This window comes from Varanus komodoensis, unplaced genomic scaffold (assembly GCF_004798865.1).
Source record: "Varanus komodoensis strain SLA01 unplaced genomic scaffold, ASM479886v1 scaffold10, whole genome shotgun sequence".
NCBI lineage: Eukaryota > Metazoa > Chordata > Lepidosauria > Squamata > Varanidae > Varanus > Varanus komodoensis.
The window spans coordinates 227126-247953 of record NW_025335269.1 but is presented as its reverse complement, the minus strand read 5'-3'; the positions used below and the strand labels follow the sequence as shown (position 1 = coordinate 247953).

The following is a 20828-nucleotide window of genomic DNA, read 5'->3' as shown; positions in this document are numbered from 1 at the left end:
TGTTGGGATGGAGGCATCGATTTCAGTTCAGTCTTTCAGCTTGCACTCTCTCAGCTCTCTGCAATGATGCATGACTAATAATTATTACAGTAAATTCTTTATTAAGTTATATATTTACTTGAATGTAGATATTCAGAAGAAAGAACAGAAAGAACTCAAATATGTTTTTAAAAGTTACAAAACTATAACTTGGTCTAAAATTATTTTGAAAAGCTCCGACCCAATGACCTAGTTTGTACAATCAAAACAAGTTATCCCAGCTTGTTATAAGCCACAGTATGTACCAGGCACAATTTGTCTAATCACTGTCCAACCTCAGCTTTGTATGTCATTTAGTCCTCCAACAGGACATGCCACCCAGATTCAGACAAGCAGTAGCCAAGTGATAGTGATGAAAATTATGCCCACACACATTAGGCTCATGATAAGCCACTGTGGCTTATCTGGATCATATTAATTGGGTCAGTTTCTAAGCATTTAACTCTGCCCCATTCTTTTAACACTCTACAGACATCCAATTCATTTTTTTAAGTTACTTGTGCATCTTTGCAGATTCTTAAGTATCAAAGAAGGATAGCAATAGTTGACTACTGGACTGGAAATACCGAATTCTATTCTTATAGCCAGTGAATACTGTTGGATTGGAATAGTAAAGTTGTTATTCAAGACATACAGAAATTAATAATCTGCAATTTAAAAACCAGCAGTGAAGCATGGATGCACTGGTATGTAGATACATGAAAGCCAGTGTGGCATAATGGGCATAGTGCTGGATTGGGACTTGGAAGCTCTGAGTCCCACTCCTCACTCATCCAAGAAGCTTATCAGGTGACTTTGGGCTAGTCACAGACTCTCAACCTAATCTACCTCACAGGCTTGTTCCTGTAAGGATAAAGGGGAGAGGAGGAGAACCTTGTAAGCCACCTAGGGTTGCTTGTAAGAGGAAGAAAAGTGGGATATAAATGTATTCTTGTTATTATTCTAAAAACTGAGAAACATAGGAGATGTTTTCTAATATTTAAATACTTGATCTATGTATAATCTATAACAATTCTTGACAAATGTTTTGTAAAGATAACTAACTGTGGGTAAAGGTCTAATCCTATACTGGCTAAAACAGCTAGTATTAAGTGCAAATGTTGTAAACAGAAAAGGAACTATGCATGACATCAAGCATTTGGTCTTTCCACATGTCATGCATGACATCCAGAAGGCACTCCGGGGACTTTCTGGCCTTTTGTGTGTACTTATAGGGGTTCACCAAGAACAAGACTTGATGTGTGAAGGTGTTTGTGATACTCTTAGCAATATCTTCTATCCAGGGAAAGACATCCCATTTGGCTCTATTGGTGCTCTGCTACCTAAAGACAGACAGTAAGGGGAGCTGCTAGGAGGATGGGGGATCCCTTCTTGGCTCAGGAAATGGGTGACAACAGGGCAGATGATTTTTATTGTTTTCTATTTTTAAAATTAAAAATTGGATTTTTAATTTAAATCAGATTTTTAATTTAAACTGATTCTTTTAAAAAAATTAAATGCTTTTTGAGGAAAAAGCTATATAAAGGTAGGCATGTCATGAACAGAGCTGGCTGGAGCCAGGGGGTCAGACTAGATGGCCCGGAAAATCCCCTCTGACTCACTTAAGTTTCTATGGGCAGTTTTCTGTTTAGGAAACATTATAGCCGAAAGGTTATTCATTATGAAATAAGGAAGCATTTTTAATGATATAGCATGAGGTTGTATATTCATGCAATGTTTACATGTTTTGGCAAATAAATTCCATTAATCCATTCACAATGTCATGCTCTTCCAGAAGTTTCTGTAAGATCATTAGGCAATTTTTCTATCTAGAAGATATTATCACAGATGCTAGGTTTTACTAGTCTCAAAACTGTGAATTTCTGTCTGCAGAGAACATATGTCTTTTCTTCACAGCACAAATGTTATAAAATAAAAATTCAATGAATCAAAGAATATTGCTGGGAATTGACTAGATCTGCACAAGAAGCTAAGTGTGAGGAGGGAGGGGCAAGCAGTAAAATTGAAAGTGAATCCTTTGGAGCAGAATCCTCCACAAGTCTTTGGATCTTTTTGTGAATAGTCTGAGGTTTATCATATTATTCTTTCTGCGGAGGAGAAAACCTATAATGGCAGCTGGCTGTAAAAGAGACCCAGTTTGAGAATATTTTAATGAATTTCTCCTATGTGTGGGTAAGGTATGCATGCATTCAAATTATGTAGAAAACCATGATAGAAATCTAGTCTTACTGACTAGTGATTTAAATCAGATCCACCCTTGGTGACAGGATGATCTTTTTCCTTGAGGATGAAATGTCTTATCTTTGTTTTGCCATTTTGTTCTCTTGCTGCCAGTTTGATGTGGGTGAGAAATTTTATTGTTAGTTCTATTAACAAAAATTGTTAAACGAAATCTGTACAGTAGGTATATTGTTAGTATTTTTAGCATTCATTATTGACTAATATCTTGGTATGTTTATGATCATTTGTTGTTGTTGTTAGTCGTGAAGTCGTGTCCGACCCATCGTGATCCCATGGACAACATTCCTCCAGGCCTTCCTGTCTTCCACCATCCCCCCGAGTCCACTTAAGCTCACACCAACTGCTTCAGTGACTCCATCTAGCCACCTCATTCTCTGCCGTCCCCTTCTTCTTTTGCAATCTATTGTTTCCAGCATTAGGCTCTTCTCCAGGGAGTCCTTCCTTCTCATTAGGTGGCCAAAGTATTTGATTATGATCATTTAGATATGCTTTAAATGAACTGTGAAAATTGAATTGTTAATATTACAATATAATTTATTGTATTCACATTTTCTATTTTGCTACCCACCTTGGGAACAATTTGTAGAAAATGCAGCATACAAATAAATTGATTATATTTACCTAATGAAAATATCTGTAAGATTTTTTTTAAATTAAGGGTGGATTCTGAATCCATGTATGTATTGGCCTTCACAACGAATAAAATCTTGGAGAAAACATAGCCTTCTTAAGAATGGTGATTATATCTACTGCAGGACCCATATGCTTATAATAGAGTAAATCCCAAGGTTAGCACATAATAATACACTTAAAAATCTTCCTTCAGATTTTATTTCTGTGTTGGAAAGAGCAGGGACACTTATGTCTAAGGGGTGTGGGAGTGTGTATGTATACACATAATTTTTGCTGAAAATACCAAGTGTTATGATGGACCAAACCTTCTCATTGAATAAACTTTTGCTAAATCAGAGACTTTTTGAGCATGTTAAGACAGAAGACGCATTGGAAAGTTTCTTGTAATACATTTGGGATAAGACAACCATCCCCTTAAGAAAAGAAAGTCCCCTCCAAAACACCGTGGGCATAATAAAACCTTTTTACAGGTACTTCTGATTATTTTCTGCTTGGGGGAATATTATCACATAACATGTTTTCTATCCAGCCATAATATTGATATAGAGAAAGCATACATGAAATGGCCCATAGCACTGTATAAAAAGAAAACACAAGATTTTTTTCTTTTAAAATCATTAATAATACAGTTTTGCTGGAAGAGTAAAATATGAAACATCCAAAGCAACCCTCAGAAAAAATGATCCATTTCTAGGAATACAAAATACATTTTTCCTGATATCCAAGTGTTACTTAAATCTATATGAATTTACTAGCTTTTGCACTCAAAACATGTAGAAAAGATACTTTGCCTTGGAATAGCAGCAACTCTCCTACACTTCTTTTTCCCATTTCTCCTGTAAAGCTTTGGAACAATTTCTCATATACCACAGAGAGAAGTTTCTGTTCAAAACTAAAACTAGAAGTCTCTAATGCATGAGCCACACAACTATTAAGTTGGACTAGACATAGTCCAATTAATTTCAGTAGATCTACTCTATGCATGACTGTCTGGAGTTAACCACTAGAATGCAGCTCTTCAGATTGGGAGCCTTAATCTCCCAAATAAAGAAATTCAATAGGCTACCAATATGGTACCTTCTCTAGAATGGATTTATTTATTTATTTAAAAGCTTTTCCGTCCCCTACAGAACGTCTCAGAATGGTTTACAATAAATAGATAGAATAAAACAGACCCACAGCATCCGACCATAATATGCTTAAACCACAATTAAAATCAATTAAATATTAAAATAACAGGAAAATAAAAAGGGGTTTGCCTGATGCTGAAAAGAATATAATGCCGGTGCCAGGTGAAGCTCTCTGGGGAGCATATTCCATAGTTGGGGTGCCACCACAGAGAAGGCCCTCCTCCGGGTACTCTCCCTCCCAATCTCCTTCAAAGAGGGCTCCCGGAGTAGGGCCTCTGCCTCAGATCTCAAGGGGCAACCATCCATTTCATAGCCCAGTGTTGCTGATGTCCATTCAAAAATGAGGCAATAGTTATCTAAGAGATCTCCCAACCTATTCATGTTGGAGCATCAGTGGTTTGTACCCAGGCAGCCTTACTTAGACTAGACCCACTGAAATCCACTGGAAAGGTAGGTCATGACTCATGACAAAGTCTGGATCCTCCTTAATGCAACTAATTACTTGCATTGGTTCTGAGGTACAAACAACTGCACTTTTTTCAGAGAAGCACAACATACTGATTTAATTATTTACTCACAATAGCATCAATCTGTTCCAGAATTTTCATAAACTGTTCAGCAGTTCCTTTTATCCGCTTATCCAACTGGTTAAGAGCTTCAGTTTGAAGATTCTTTGCTAGAAAACCCTAAATGGACAATTATCAACATTTACTGAAATAATAACTGAGAATAGCATCTATCAATTACAAGACTACAGATGTTTATTAAATACTTTCCTACACTTTCCTACTTTATTTAAGCATACAACTTCTCCCATTCATCCACACATGCACCTCCCCCCTCCCCCCCCACACAATCCTCCCATCAAAGGGAGGGAAAACCTCAATCATGGGCATGCACATACAATGGTACCTTGGCACACGAACTTAATCCGTTCCAGGACTCTGGTCATGATCCAAATTGGTTGTGAGCCAAGTCAAATTTCCCCATAAGGGTCAATGTAAATAGGGTTAATCCATTCTGCAACTATTTTTTTTATACTCACAAAAATTTGAAGCAAAGTGACAAAGAACAACAAAGATCGTGTGGGGGGGAGGAGGGTGTGGGCATCCTGGAAGGGGAGGTGGGCATGGGACGCAGGTGCGCTGGAGGGGAGGCGGGCGCACTTGCAATCGTCACCTGATACAGTTGCGACCTGTGGCAAAATTTTTACGAAATTTCTGTTCATGACCCGATTTGGTCGTGAATTGAGGCGTTTGTGAGCCGAAGTACCACTGTATACCCCATTCACCCAGATGTTCCATATGTCCACACATATGCGCATACCCCATGAACACATCCTCCACACATGCGTCCGCACACCTGCCTCCTAAATCTGTTCCACAACATTCCCCAAACCTCTGTAGTAGATTTTGGTGAGGGAAAAACCATTCCAGAAGCGGTTTTCTACTCTGCTGGCAGATGGTCAAGGTTGGATACATCCCATAATCTCAGTAATCAAGTTACAGACAAGTGAACTAATGAAACAAACAACTTACTTTTTGAATACCTCCAAGTTCTTTATTAACTTCCTCTATTTTTTTAGCTACTTGCTCCACTGATTTCTCCAAATCTTTTAATTTCTTTAATTCAGCATCTTCCTCAGGACTGTTCTGTATATTTTAAAAGAAAGTAAGGTCACTAACCTGTTTTGGTAAGGTCTACTGTGGTAAGGTCACTAACCTTGAGATGAGATTATTCAATAAAGGATACATGCTTCCAGATATTTATTATTTTTAAATTGTTATTGCTTTTCTACAAATAGAACAAATAATCATTCAAAAGACATCAGATCTACTAGGTTATTATCTTATTCTCTACAATTACTGCATATTTTGGCCCTAACCGTAATCCCACTTCTCTATCCACTGATAAAAGAGGTCCCAAGTTTGGTAGTAATATGTTTCTTCTTTCTCCTTGAGAGACAAAGTCAATCTATCCATTTCTGCACAATCCAATAACTTCTTTAATATAGATTCTTTCATTGATATTTCCACATTCCTCCAGTGTTCATACAATCCTTGCCACTTTGATGACATATAAAGTAAAATATATACTTTGTCAAAATCACCAGGTAAAATACCTAAGAAAAATAGTTCAGGTTTAAAGATTACATGCCTTTGTAACATTTTCCCAAACCAACTATGTATTTTAACCCAGGATTTTTTTGCTTTATCACAAGTCCACCATATATGATAAAAAGTACCAGGCTTTTGATTACACTTCCAACACCTATTTGACATATTTGAAAACATTTTTGCTAATCTATTTGGCGATAAATACCATCTATAAAACATTTTGTAAAGGTTTTCTTTATATGAAGCTGCCAAGGTTATCTTAGGGTTAGGGACTTCTGGCAAGGGATGGGTTGCACCTCACGAGGATGGGGAAAAGGTCCTTTGGAGATGCTCTAGCGAGCTTTGCCCAGAAGACTTTAAACTGAGCCGGGGAGGGGGGGGTTCAGGGCCCCCAGAAACGTGTCTGCACTGGACAAGTGTGGGGAGAGGATCAGGGCTCTGGGAGCAGGGTTTTAGAGGTACTGCAGGGACTGACAGGACTCCTACAGAGAGGGGTCAGGTATCAGGGAGGATGGAAGGAAGGAGGAGGCTGGGGACTCCAAGGAAAGGAAGCGGTGGGAAGGAGTTGAGGTGCATGTACACCAATGCTAGGAGCATGGGTTATAAACAGGAAGAGCTTGAAGCTCTCCTGGGAATAGGAGGGTATGATCTGGTGGGAATCACAGAAACTGGTGGCATGAAAGGCAAGTCTGGAATGTGAACACAGAGAGGTATCACCTTTTTAGAAAGGACAGGAAGGGAAAGAGGGGTGGGGGCGTGGCTTTATACATCAGGGAAGGGATAGGTTGCAGTGGGATAGAATGCAGCACAGATGGGGATTCGGTAAAGGCAGTCTGGGTGAGACTTCGGGGTTTTGACAGGGAAAGAGACCTGACGGGGGGGGGGGGATGTTATGGCCCTCCAGGTCAACTTGAGACCCTGGATGATGTCCTGACAGGCCAGATTCTAAGGATATCTCAGGGGAGAGACACAGTAATTATGGGAGATTTCAAAACAATGGAAAGGCTCATAATAGAGAGAGATCTAGTGATGCTAGATAGGGAAGTGAGGCTGACAGCCACACAACACGGCTTCCACAAAAACAGGTCCTGCCAGACAAACCTTGTGGAATTCTATGACAAGGTTTCGAGATGGCTAGATGGAATGGATGCAGTGGATGTGGTTTACCTGGATTTCAGCAAGGCCTTTGACAAAGTGCCCCATGATATCCCGGTGGAGAAACTGAGGAGTTTTGGGATCGACCAAAGCACTGTCTGGTAGATTAGGGCATGGTTGACTGACCGAAAGCAGAGGATAACCATTAGTGGGCAATCATCAGGATGGCGGCCAGTGACAAGCAGGGTCCCCCAGGGCTCATTCCTGGGGCTGATCCTGTTTAATTTTTTTATCAACAACATGAAAGAAGGGGTGAACAGTCTGCTGATCAAATTTGCAGACGATACTACTTGTAAAACTGGAGCAGTGGCCACAACTGAGGAGCAGGTACTCCAGATCCAAAAGGATCTGGACAGACTATGGAAGTGGGCAGGAGACAATAGTATGGCATTCAATATGGATAAGTGCAAGGTTTTGCACTTGGAGCATAGAAATAGGTGTCATAAGTAAAGGTTAGGAGACAAGTGGCTGGAGAGCAGCACTTGTGAAGGGGACCGCAGGGTGCTGGTTGACTGCAGGTTAAACATCTGCAGTATGATGCGGTGGTCAAGAGGGCGAACGCCACCCTTCGTTGAATAGCCAGAAGTGTGGCTTCTAGATTGAGAGAGGTATTACTACCAATCTATATGACTCTGGTGCGCCCACAACTGGAGTATTGTGCTCAGTTTTGGGTCCCTCATTACAGGAAGGATATAGCCAGTTTAGTCAGTGCAGCGTAGGGCCACAAGGTTGGTGGCTGGTTTGCAGGGGATGGGGTATGAGGTGAGACTGATGGAACTGGGTCTCTTCAGCCTGGAGAAGAGGAGACTCAGAGGGGATCTGTTGGCGACATACAAGTATGTGAGGGGATGTCATACGGAGATGGGTAGAGACCTGTTCTCCCCTGCACAGGAAGGCAGGACGCGCTCCAACAGAGCAAAGCTCAGGGAACCAAGGTTCCATTTGGATGCCAGAAAGCACTTCCTGACAGTTAGGACCGCAAGGGTATGGAATGGGCTTCCACGGGAGGTCGTTGAGGCCGCATCAGTGAGGGTGTTCAAAGACAGGCTGGACATGCACATGGTGGGCATGTCGTGATCGGAGCCAGCTGGAGCCGGGGGTCAGACTAGATGGCCCGGGAAGCCCCTTCTTACTCACTCTGTTTCTATGTTTCTATGTTTAATATTTCTTTCCCAGAACTTTTGCCATTTCTGCAACTCAATATTATATCCAAAGTTTTGTGCCCATGATATCATTGTTTCCTTTACTTGTTCATCTTCCATTTTCATATCTAGAAGGAAGCTATACAGTCTTTTAATTATTTTTTCATCTGATCTTAACATTATTTGATAAAACATTGTCTGTTTTTATAAAATCCATGCATTTTATAATCTTTAGTATGCCTTGATTATATTTGCGTTTGAAGCCACCATAATAGCTCAATGTCCTGTTCTTGTAATTCTTGGTTTGGTTTCAATCTTCCTTCACTATCCAGAATATCATTGTAAGTCACAATCTTACTAAAGTTCAATACATTAGGATATAGAAAAGCTTCCATAGGCGAAAGCTATCTAGGTATCTTACTATAAAGTTTTGTCTTTAATTTTTCCCAAACCAAAATCAATGAATTTCTAATATAGTATTTTGAAAATATCCATGAGTTTTACATTTCTCATACCACAGAAATGCATGCCACCCCATTTGCAAATCATGTCCTTCAAGATATAATATTCTTTTGTTTCTTAAAGTTATCCATTCTTTTAACCCCATTAAAACACACGCTTGACAATACAACATCCATTCTGGAAGACCAAAGCCCCCATTTCCTTTAGTCTCCTGTAGCATTTTTAATTTAATTCTTGGTCTTTCCTTTTGCCATATAAATCTCAACATTCGTGTATTCAGATCTTCAAAGAACTTTTTCTCCATTTTTATTGGAATTGTTTTACATAAAAATAAAAGCTTTGGTAATATGTTCATTTTTACTATGGCTATTCTTCCACACAGTGATAGCTGTAACTCAGTCAATTTTTTAATCTCTTAAAACAATTTAATATAGTTGTCTTCTTTCAATGTAGCACATCTAGCTGTTACAAAGATTCCCAAATATTTAAACTTTTTGACTATCTGGAGATCTACTTGTTCTGTCAAGACTGTTTTTAGTTCAGCTGTAAGATTTTTAACTAACAGTTTAGTCTTTTCTCTATTTATTTTCATCCCAGTAACTTCTCCATAGCCCTCTATATTTTATTCATTTATTTTTTTAGTAATTTAGGCACCATTTCCAAAGGGTCCTCCAGAATAAAGACTATATCTGCGAAGGCTTGAAGTTTATAACTTTCATCTTTAATTTTAGCTCCTTTAATATCCATATCTTTTCTAATATTTCTGTTAAGAATCTCTAAAGTCAGTATAAATAGCAATGGTGATACAGGAAATCTTTGTTTTGTACCTTTCTGAATACTGATAGTCTCTGTAAGTTCTCCATTGTCTATTATTCCTGCAGTTTGTTTTTGGTAGATGTTTGTTATTGCATTTATAATTTTTTCTCCAAATTCCATCTGTTTTAGTTGCTGAATCATAAATTGCCAATTGACATTATCAAATGCTTTTTGTGCATCTAAAAACAATAATGTCATTTACTTTTCAGAATGTATTTCATAGTACTCTAGGATATCCAGAATGATCCTCACATTGTCTCTAATTTGTCTCTTGGGTAGAAAACTATTTTGGTCTGAGTATATAAATTCTACTAAGAATTTTCGGCATTATTGAGGCAAGATCAGCAGCGAAGACCGGAGCTCTGTGCTTCACACTGAAAATCCTTTCACCAGGGGCTCGAGGAAGCCCGAATCATGGCACGAAGAGTTGTGAGAGGTACGGGGATTATCTGCGGCTAGATTTTGAAGGCAGTGGCCCCCCTTATCTGCTAGGGAAGCCCGTGTTTCCATGGTGAACGGAATGAGAGGGGGTTTACTCCCTTCCTAGCCATTGGCTCCAGCCAAAACATCGAAGAGAAAGAAAAGCTTTTAACTGGACTTCAGACATACTGGGTGAGATTCTTGCTACTTTCTAAAATCGAGCCTTTAAAGGAAACGCTAGGAATAGGCATCAACTCAGATAACAGAGCCCCACGGAGGGGGAGGCCTATTCCCCCACTTAAGATTTCTTCAAAGCACTTATAATACTCCGCTGGTAATCCATCTGGACCAGGTGTTTTATCATTTTTCTGTCTCTTAATCACTTTGCTTATTCCCGTCCTTGTTATTTCCTCATTTAGTACCTTTCTGAGGTTCTCTGGAAGCTTAGGTAGATTTTCGTTTTGAATGTATTCATCAGTCTTCTTAACTGGTACTTCTTTAGCTTCGTATAGTTTTGCAAAGAAATCTTTAATTATTTTATTAGAACACTTTGTACTTGTAGTTGTTCTTTTCCATTTTTCAACTTAAAGAATGACCTCTTTTCTCTTTCTTTCTTTAATTTATATGCTAACCATCTTCCAGGTTTATTTGCATTTTCAAAAAAATTGTTTAGCCATTTTGACTTGTTTAGCTAGTCCATTTGTTTCTAATCGATTCAATTTATGTTTTAAAATATTCATCTGCATCTTAAGGTCTTTCTTTATTGGATCCTTTTGTAATTCAGATTCCAGCTTCTTCAGTTCATCTGCTAATTTAACTTGTTCTTGTTTTTTCCTTTTATTTATTTTTGCTGGATAAGTTATAATCAATCTTCTAACATATGCTTTAGCAGTATCCCAAACGTTTTGTAGGGAAGTTTCTTCTATTTTGTTCTCCTGAAAGAAAAACTCCATTTCCCTTGTTATTTCTTTTTTGAAATTTTTGTCTTTCAATGTATATTTAATTACTGTTCATCTAGGCAATTTTCATGTTCCTTTCCAAGTCATAGTTATAGGATTATGGTCAGCCCATACATTAGGGCCTATTTCAACTTCTAGCAGATCCACAATTAGATCTAGGGCCATCCACACCATATCAATTCTGGACCATGACCTGTGTCTATTTAAAAAGTATATTTAGTTGTAGATGTATTTTTGTATCTCTAAGCATCTTTAAGTCTAAATTCCTCTGTTAGTTTAAAGAAGGATTTTGGAAGTATTCTTCTTCCTCTCTTTCCTTTGTTGTTGTTAGTTGCGAAGTCGTGTCTGACCCATCGCAACCACATGGACAACATTCCTCCAGGCCTTCCTGTCCTCCACCATCTCCCGGAGTCCACTTAAGCTCACACCAACTGCTTCAGTGACTCCATCTAGCCACCTCATCCTCTGCCATCCCCTTCTTCTTTTGCCATCTATTGTTCCCAGCATTAGGCTCTTCTCCAAGGAGACCTTCCTTCTCATTAGGTGGCCGAAGTATTTGAGTTTCATCTTCAGTATCTCTTTCCTTTACTACTACTCTTATAATCCATTTTTAATCTACAATTGCATTAAAAGCTCCCATTAAGCAAATACTTTGGTAATCAACTTGTATGACTACTGTACGTAATTTTTGGTAAAAGATTTCCTGTTGGTCGTTAGGTGCATATACTGCCACCAAAAAAGTCTTCTTTTGTTTTATCGTTACCTCAACCATTAGAATTCTACCATCTTCATCTGAAAATATGTGTTTAGGGTCCAAGTTTTCTTATATATAGAGCCAGTCCCCTTTTCTTTTGCTAAGCTGAAGATATGAATACCTTACCAAGTTTTGAGAATTCCAAAATTGGTTATTTTGGTTTTTTATATGTGTTTCTTGTAGACTAATTATGTCTATCTTCAGTGTTTGGAGCTATGAAAATATTCTTTTCCGCTTACAAGAAGAATTTAATCCATTTATATTTACTGAAAGCATTTCAATTTTCCCTCCATTTTAATATTCATGTTTATATAATATTCATATTTATTTATATTTGAGCTTCACCTTTCTAGCTTTCCTCTTTTTTCTTTGCTCTATTGGTTGTTCTTCTCTTTGTTGTTCTGATGTTTCTGTTTCTTCTTCACTTAAAAGATGGGCAGTTGCTGTCTCCGCCTCTCTGTTTTTCTTTTTCTCTTTCTTTTCTGTCAGTTCTCCATCTTCAAAAGAGCTCCTGAAGTTTTCATAAAATTCTTGCACCTTAAGAATTGTATCCAGACTAAATCTTCTAGAATTCCAGTTGAAAAGTATCCCTTCTGGCACCAGCCATCTAAACATAATTCCTTTTGTTGTCAACTTTGAGGTAAGGAATTGGTATTTCTTCTGTCCTTCTCTGATTCTCCATGGGATCTGTTTCAAAGCCACTATCTGGTTTTCTCCATATTGCAATGGTTGTTCCCTCATTCTCCTGAGTATGTCATCTCTTATTGATCTTTTTGTAAATTTGATATGAACTTCTCTAGGGAGTCTGTGTCTTCTCACATAGCTCGAATTTACTCTATAAACCAAGTCAACTTCTCTCTCCACTTCTTCCTTCTCCATGTAGACAGCTTCTGCTAGCATTGTCATTATTAACTCATTTAAGTCTTCATTTTTTGTCTCTGGTATGTTCTGCAGTCTCAAATAGTTAGAAGCCTTCTCCATTTCCAATGTAGCAACTGAGTCCCATAATGTCTTATTCACTTGCGTCAGATGTTGTACCTCTTTATTTATCTCTTGTCTTCTTGACAATAGTATCAGTCCTATTTTCCACCTCTTGTATTTTTTGTTCATTCTATGTTGTTTTATGTTGGATGTCCACAAATTGAGCATTTTAGCAGTTATATGACTATCCATTTTCTCCAATTTCTCATTTTGTTCTGAAGCCATTTTCTCCAGTTTCTCATTTTGTTTTTGAATGGATCCTTGGATTGCTAAGAGTGTTGGTTGTAGCTCTTTTTGGAAGTTGTTGAATTTATCTTGTTGGATCATCACATCCAGTAGTTTTTGTTGATGAACCAGGCTGGAGGGTCCCAAAGAGAGGGCAGAAGATGAAGTAGTAGGCTTTTTAGAGCTCTTGTAAAGCTTAGGGAGACTCATTATTAAGATCAAAAATCAAAATCAGTTTACAGATGAAAGATTAATTCAATCTTACTTCTTATAAATCTTAAAGTATAATAGAATAGTAATATAACTAGGTATAAAGGCACTTAAGTCCCTATTCAAATTTCAGATAACCACCACTGTTTTCCCCCTTAGAATGCTACTAGACATTTAACAGACATTTTCAGAGCACTTACTGCTGCAGTTACTACAGATCCCAGACAGTTCTGAAAAAATTCTGAACATGTACTTGAATGGTACCCCATTGGAGGAATAGGTATAAGTTCCACTGGTGCCCCATTTGTTATGCCCTGTTCTGTCACCTCTAAATGTTGTGCTGAATTTTAAAACTGTTGGGAATATTTGTGTGTTATTTTGCACTGAGAACTATAAGCAAGTTTAATAGCAGGGAAGTAAAGGGGGGAATATTTACATCAATTCAAGGGTACAGTAATGAATAGAGGTGAAAATTATACACCTGCATCAATGCAGCAGTTCAAAAAGTGTGCCGCAGTATGTGCTCTGAAAAAAGAGAGAGGAGTTACTAACTCCACTTTCCACAGTAGCTGGAAAATCAGGGATGTGTTAAGATGGTAGAGTAGAATGAGAACTATCAGTTGAACAGGGTCACATTGCTGAGGGATATTGACCCTACCCCTTTTGGTATACCTACTTTCACCATTTTTCTCCTTTACTTTTCAGCTAGGAACTGTACACTGAGATACCAGCTAGATGACTGAGGGTGATCTAGAGGGAGAACAAGCCATGGTGAGCCCCACTGTCTGTTAAGTGCTCCATTATCAATCCACATTGTATAACCTATTCACAGAATGGCTCAATGTGTGGTATGATTATATTTTAGACTACATAGTTGGATGGAGGGCTTCCTCTTCAGGAAAAGGAAGGGATCTATACAGCTTTGTAGATCTATACAGCTTTGGGTTCTTTTCAATGGGAGAAAGGAGAGATTATCAGAAACACAAATTGCACAAGAGCTTTGAACAACAGAAATATTTCAAATCAAGTATGAACAGAAGCAGTAAAAAAAGAAAAAGCTTAATTAATTGACATTGTTTTACTATTTTAAGAAAATTTATGTTGTTTTGTATATGATTATTAGACAGCTGATTGATACATTTTTAACAATAAAAGCAGGGGAAATGATATAAAAAGAAAAAAACCCAATAGATCAGATGACAGAAAAGGTAACACACAAAACTAAAATAAATGGGGAGTTAGAAATACAAGTACAAGTGAAAACAAAAGCCATACATTCAATTCAAAGGGGTTCTGTCAATAGCAGAAAGACTTTTCCACTCAAAGAAGGACTGTTCCTGAACTAGTGAAGAAGTGTTACATTAAAAGTGATCTTAAATCCAGAGCAGTTCTTTTGTTTGTGCAATCTGCTTTTCAAGATCTTTTAATGACCCACTAGGGTTTATATATTATAAACTACATCTTCATTATTCACCACCTTTCTCATAATGTAAGGCAACCCCCAATATATTGTGCAGCTGCATAAAGAGAGGTCACCTGCTACTTTCTCATTATTTTAAGCTAGGGACAACTCATCTCCCTCAACTGCATTTAAAGGAAAAGTACAGGGAAGAAAATATAATTATATTGGCTTTTTTTCCTATTACCAATTCAGTTTGAATGAAGAATGAGGGGAAAGTGCTCTGAGCTTAAGAAGTGAGCAAGTAGATGCCCTATCTCGTTCCAAAGGGAATCATGTCTGGTGACTCCACCATATATACAGCTGAGATCAATGATAATCTGTTGTACCATTCAATACCATTCATAACAATCAAAGTTACCCTTTTCCCAATCAGCATGACTTTGCAACCATTTTTCACTCCAAATGTAGACAATGGCTGGTTCATTTCTTTCAGGGACTTCCCTAGGAGGGAAACACAAACAAATCCACACATTTGTTTTGGAAATTTCAATGTGAACTGATTCAAAGAATCAGTAAAGCTTCAATTTGATCAAAAAATAATGAGTGAAATAGCTTTCCTATCATCTACATTCTAAACACACATGTTTATATGAAGCTGTCGCTCACAGCTCTCATCATTCACTTTCTAAGATACCTTCAGTCTCTCTTACCACTCAGTTGCCTGGCTGCCCAAGCTTGCAGTGACACTGAAGCAGAGGGGGCTGTGACACCTATCTCTTGGCTGTGCTATATTTAAAAGCAAAGAATTGCCCAGTATGACTTCACAATAATTAAATACAAACAGCACATGAAATCAGTTGAAATGGTTTGCAGCATTCTTTGATACAGGCAGTTTTGAAGACTTATTTAGTCTTTACTTTTCCAACAACTGGTAAGAACTAGTTATATTTATTGCATAGATTCCTGGTATGTTAAAATAATAGGGAAAACCTCAAGGACTAATATAAAAGGAATAATGCCTACGCTTATTTTCAAACCATATGTATAATGCATGTAAAACATTAAAATGCCTGTATAATACGACCCATTACATTAAAAAAAAAGCTACCAATCACTATGGCTACCACTAGGGCAGTGATGGCGAACCTTTTAGAGACTGAGTACCCAAACTGCAACCCAGAACCCACTTATTTATCACAAAGTGCCAATACTGCAATAAGACCTGAATACTGAGGTTTTAGTTTAGAAAAAAAACCTCATACATTAACATCTTTTGTCTTAAAAGAAAAACACAATAACAGAGAGAAGGAGCCATGTTCACGTTCAGCACTCCCAAATCGGGAGACACTGGGCTTGCTTGTGCTGGGCGCATGCACTCACTCACTCCCTCCTCGCCCCCAAACCTGCCACTGGGAATGCCACAGGAGCTTCGGTGGTGCTTGAAAGTTTACCAGTGGGGTGGAATGTGGGGTAGAGAGACCTAAACTAAAGGAAAGGAGAGGCTGTCACTGATCCCTTCCATGCTTCTGTTGGGATCTTCCTCAAGGCGCCATGGCACTGCCAAGCCTTGGCGAGTGAGGTCGGGTGGGAAGGGGGGTCCCTGCCACGTGCGCACTCCTCTCACTTTGTAGCAGTTCCAGCCTCCACTTTTCCTCGTTTTGGCCTCCCTCCCCAGGAAGCGCCATATCAATCCCAGGCGCCCTCTCTCTCCTACTCCTCACTCCAGCTACTGCTGCTGCTCTGCTGCCTCGACCCTGTCGCATGCTCCCTTTACCCAGCTCCCCCCACCCCGTGACCACCAGCTTGGAAGCCCAGTGCGGGAGCAGATGCGCAGGCAAGTGGGCACAGGGCTGTCTGGCTGCACCTGTGGCTACTGAGTTAGCAGGGTCTCACCACTGCACCAGGAGGGTGGCTGGGGCAGCTGCTCACATGCTGCAGGCCAGGAGGAGGAGAGGCAGAAGGAGGGCGTCATCACCAGCGCTTGGTGCACCCGCCACAGCTGTTGTGCCTGCCTCTGGCAGGGACCTATTCGATGCTGCCTTCTGCAGCAAGTCGCAGCGAATGAATGACGCCGTCACCTGGCGCCTTACTCTTTCTGAATATGTGCATGGCTGTCGGGGTGATGCCGGGGCAACTTGGCTCATATATCAACAGAGAGGTCTCTGCCCGCCTGCTGTGGCACATGTGCCATAGGTTCACCATCACTGCACTAGGGGCTCTCATCTCCTGCATTTGCTATCTGCTAGAACTGTAAAAAGAGGGTGTTAAATATGCAGTAAGCCACAATACATGTTTGGTAGACAAAAGTTGTGCCGGCCTGATTACACTCATAAATATTATGAAATACTTCTGAAAAAAGTTCAAAGTTAGTTGTTATCTCTCTCACACATAACTTGTCATGCAATTTTTAAAAACTGCTCCATTATGGAGTTTTTAATTTTATTATCTATTCCTAGGATGGACTTTTGAGAAATGCTCTAAATATTATAACTGTTCAGAACATATAAAGCCTCACCCAAGCTATATTGTGATTGAAAATGAAATGTAGAAACAGGCTGCAGTCTTACTGGGAGTAAGCCCCACTGAACTCAATGGGACTTGCTTCTTTGTAGACATACACAGGACTCTATTGCAGGCATCAGAATGTTATTTACCTTTATGTATCAGTTTCTGAAAAGAAACTGGAACTCCAGTTACTTGTTCAATTAAGAGAGCCATATCACGTACTGTTGGCTGACTATCTTCTTCTTGAGAAGCAACTTGAAGGCTATGTTTTTCATTACCTGAAAAGAACCATGATGAAAATATATTCAGGCAGCATGAACTTCGGCCTGCTTTAGGGTCACTACCTTTTTAAATTGCCCTAATCTTGTGCTGCTAATAGCAGTCTGACAATCAGAAATTTAGCATCTGGCATTTTCCCTGAAACAAAAGCAGTGGAGAAAGCTTCACCTACAAGGAAGGAATCCTACGGTTCCTAGCATCTGAGGGCCTAAGGATATTTCAGATTTCAAGATCCAAGTTCAGGGATAGTACAGTGGTACCTCAGCTCACAAACGCCTTGGCTCACAAAAAAATCAGGTCACGAACAAAAATTACTGAAACATTTTTACTTGGGTCACGAACACCACTTTGGGTGGCGACCAAGATTGTAGCCATCTTCCCCTACCCCCTCGGTGGGGAGATGGCCATGATCACAGTTCCATTCGTGCAGGGAAGGCGTCCGTGATCAGAGGTGTGCGGCTGCACGAATGACGAGCGGATTCGCAGCTCTGCTTTGCTGCACCCGTCTTAAGTGCAACAGCGCTCCTCTGATCACGGATTGCAGTTGCTTTCATGCAGGGAAAGCATCCATGATCAGAGGCTGCTACAAGAAAGACAGGAGCAGCAAAGAAGAGCCGCGAGGGAGATGGCTGAGATTCTGCCTGTCTTTCCTGGAGGACCGCGCCTCTGATCTGGCACACCTTCCCTGCATGAATGGAACTGCAATCGAGGCCATCTCCCCACCCCCAGCGCACCGTTTGCACCCATCTCTCCCTCCCCCAGTGTGCCTGCAATCGCACCCGTCTCTCCCTCCCACCCCCCAGTGCGCCGGGATGACGGACGCGTGCAGGGATGACAGGCACGATCTCAGTCATGCTGGAGGGGGGTGGAGAGATGGCCACGCTTGTACTTGGGATGGAGGGGGGGAAGATGGCCGAGATCTTTGTTGTCACTTTGCTTCACATTTTTCTGATTTAAAAAATGGTTACAGAACGGATTCACCTTATTCACATTGAACCTTATGGGGAAATTTGATTTGGCTCACGACCAATTTGGCTCATGACCAGAGTCCTGGAACGGATTAAGTTTGTGAGCCAAGGTACCACTGTATTCCATTCTCAGAGCTTGAAATCAGAGCTCCATCCTCTTCCCCCTGGAAGCCACCAGTCAGGAACATGACTAGGAAGGTAGGAAAAAAGCGGCGTTTGGGCAAGCAGAGAGGGGAGGAAACTGGAAAAACCAAGGTAGAAGCTATCTTTGAGACTCCCCAGCCTTCTTCCCTCCCTCTCCAAAACTATATCACTAGATCATCTCCACTACTCCTTCATCCTACCTATGATGAGTGTTAGGCTCCAAGTTTAGGAACATATGATCACTGCAATGGGACAATATTCCAGAATGGATAAAAATCAATGGTGTTCAAAAAAATAAAAACTGGATTTTTAAATTTAAATCAGTTTTTTTAAATTGGATTTGTTAAATAAATTTTTGAGGAAAAATGTATCTAAAGATAGTTTTCTATTTAAGAAACATTATAGTCCAAAGGTTATTCATCATGGAATAAGAATTAGTTTTTAATGATGTAGCATGAGGCTGTTTATTCATGCAATGTTTACTTTTGTTGGTAAATGAATTCCATTAATCCATTCACAATGTCATGCTCTTCCAGAGATTTCTGTAAGATCATTGGGTAATTTTTCTATGTAGAAGATATTATCACAAATGCTTGGTTTTACATGTCTCAAAACTGTGAATTTCTGCCTTCAGAGAACACGTGCCTCTTCTTCACAGCATAAATGTTATAAAGTAAACATACAGAGTTGAGAAAAGGACCCTAATCCCATTACTCCTTTGCAAATCTATCTTCTCAGAAACAATCCCTTACCTCATAAGTGTTACATTTCAAAAAAAAATCATGGGACACAATAAGATAGTTGAGAATGGAATAGATCTGCATAAGAAGCTAAGCAAGAGGAGGGAGGAGCAAACAGTAAAACTGAAAGTGAATCTTTTGGAGCAGAATATTCCACAAAACCTTTGAACTTCTTGTGTATAGCCTAGGGTTTATCATATAATTATTTCCTTGGAGAAGAAAGCCTATACTGGCAGCAGGCCATAAAAGAGGCCCAGTTTGAGAATATTTTAATGAAGATCCTCTACCTACAGGTAAGGCAGGCTCATGTACATATTATGCAGAAAATCATGATTTAAATCTAGTCTTACTGACTAGCAATTTAAATCGATTTACAGCATTGTAAGTGTCTCTTTGGGAGCAGTTCAAACTGAATGCAGACCAACGGAAAAGATTCTCATCACATACTATTAAATTCTAGCCTGCCCCATCAGCCACACAGCTCCTTAGGCGGGTTATAACAATAGAAACCATATAAAAACAATATAAAACAGTATTAAAACACTGCAATCAATTTAAAAAATTAACGACTATAAAAGTGCACCCACCAGAACTCCTGATTTCATAAAAGACATATCTCCTTCTATTAAAATACCATTAAAATCCTATTTAACAATTAAAATACCAGCAGAATACAAAGGTCTTTGCCTGATGCCAAAAAGAGTATAAAGATGGTGCCAGGCAAACTCTCTGGGGAGCTCAATCAAAAGTCAGGGTGCCACTCCTGAATAGGTCCCTCTTCTTGTTGCCACTGTCCTTATTTCCTGAGGAGGGTGCTCCCTCAGAAGGGCCTCAATGCAGATCTAAAAGGCCACATAAAACAGAACAACTTTATTTTCAGAACATTGATTTTGGAGAGGGGTTGACAGAACTTGTCTACCTCACATCGTGGCCCAGGTACACTATGTTCATACACTATGAACTTACTGAAATTAGCCAGGTTATTGCTACTCATCCAATCTCACTGGCCACATTTGCATAGTACAACACTTCACCTCCTTGACGATTAACCAAGGTGGACTGGTAGCTCTGCAAGCAATCCATGGTGAGCCCAAACAGCAGTTGGGCTAACCATATGTTTACTTCTTCCCCACTGCTTCTCTAGGAAGTATCCCACTGGACACTGGCAGAACCCAGTCTTCTCTCCTTCCCTGCCACAACTGAAAGTCACTGTGGCTCTCCATGCAATTATGCAGTTTAAACATTTGCCCCTCAGAGATCCCAAAAGGTACCTAGCTATAATTGCTGTTCCAACAGCTTCAAAGTGCCTGAGTATCTGGCTGGCAAACTTTTAAAAAAATTCCTTATTTTCACAAACATTTGCAATTTAAAAAGTGATGTAGCTACAGCTGTACAAGAGGGGAAATCAGGAGCCTCAGTTAGGCAATGCTGTGTGTGGTAGAGTGCCTGTTGCAAAAGTACAAGTACCAACCCTGGATGTTGATCCAAATATGGGTCCACAAACTC

The 20828-nt window shown here is 39.6% G+C and overlaps 1 protein-coding gene across 1 annotated transcript in view; it reads right to left on the bottom strand.

Moving 5' to 3' along the window:
* The window catches only part of LOC123034693 (zinc finger protein 830-like), an 82686-nt gene that overhangs the window by 60182 nt on the left and 1676 nt on the right, over window positions 1-20828 (bottom strand). The window contains exons 2-5 of the mRNA XM_044452270.1: window positions 17341-17469; window positions 15105-15187; window positions 5582-5695; window positions 4622-4729 (exon numbers count right to left, since the gene is read on the bottom strand). Coding sequence (XP_044308205.1) covers window positions 4622-4729; window positions 5582-5695; window positions 15105-15187; window positions 17341-17469 — 434 coding nt within the window. The remainder of the gene's footprint in view (window positions 1-4621; window positions 4730-5581; window positions 5696-15104; window positions 15188-17340; window positions 17470-20828) is intronic.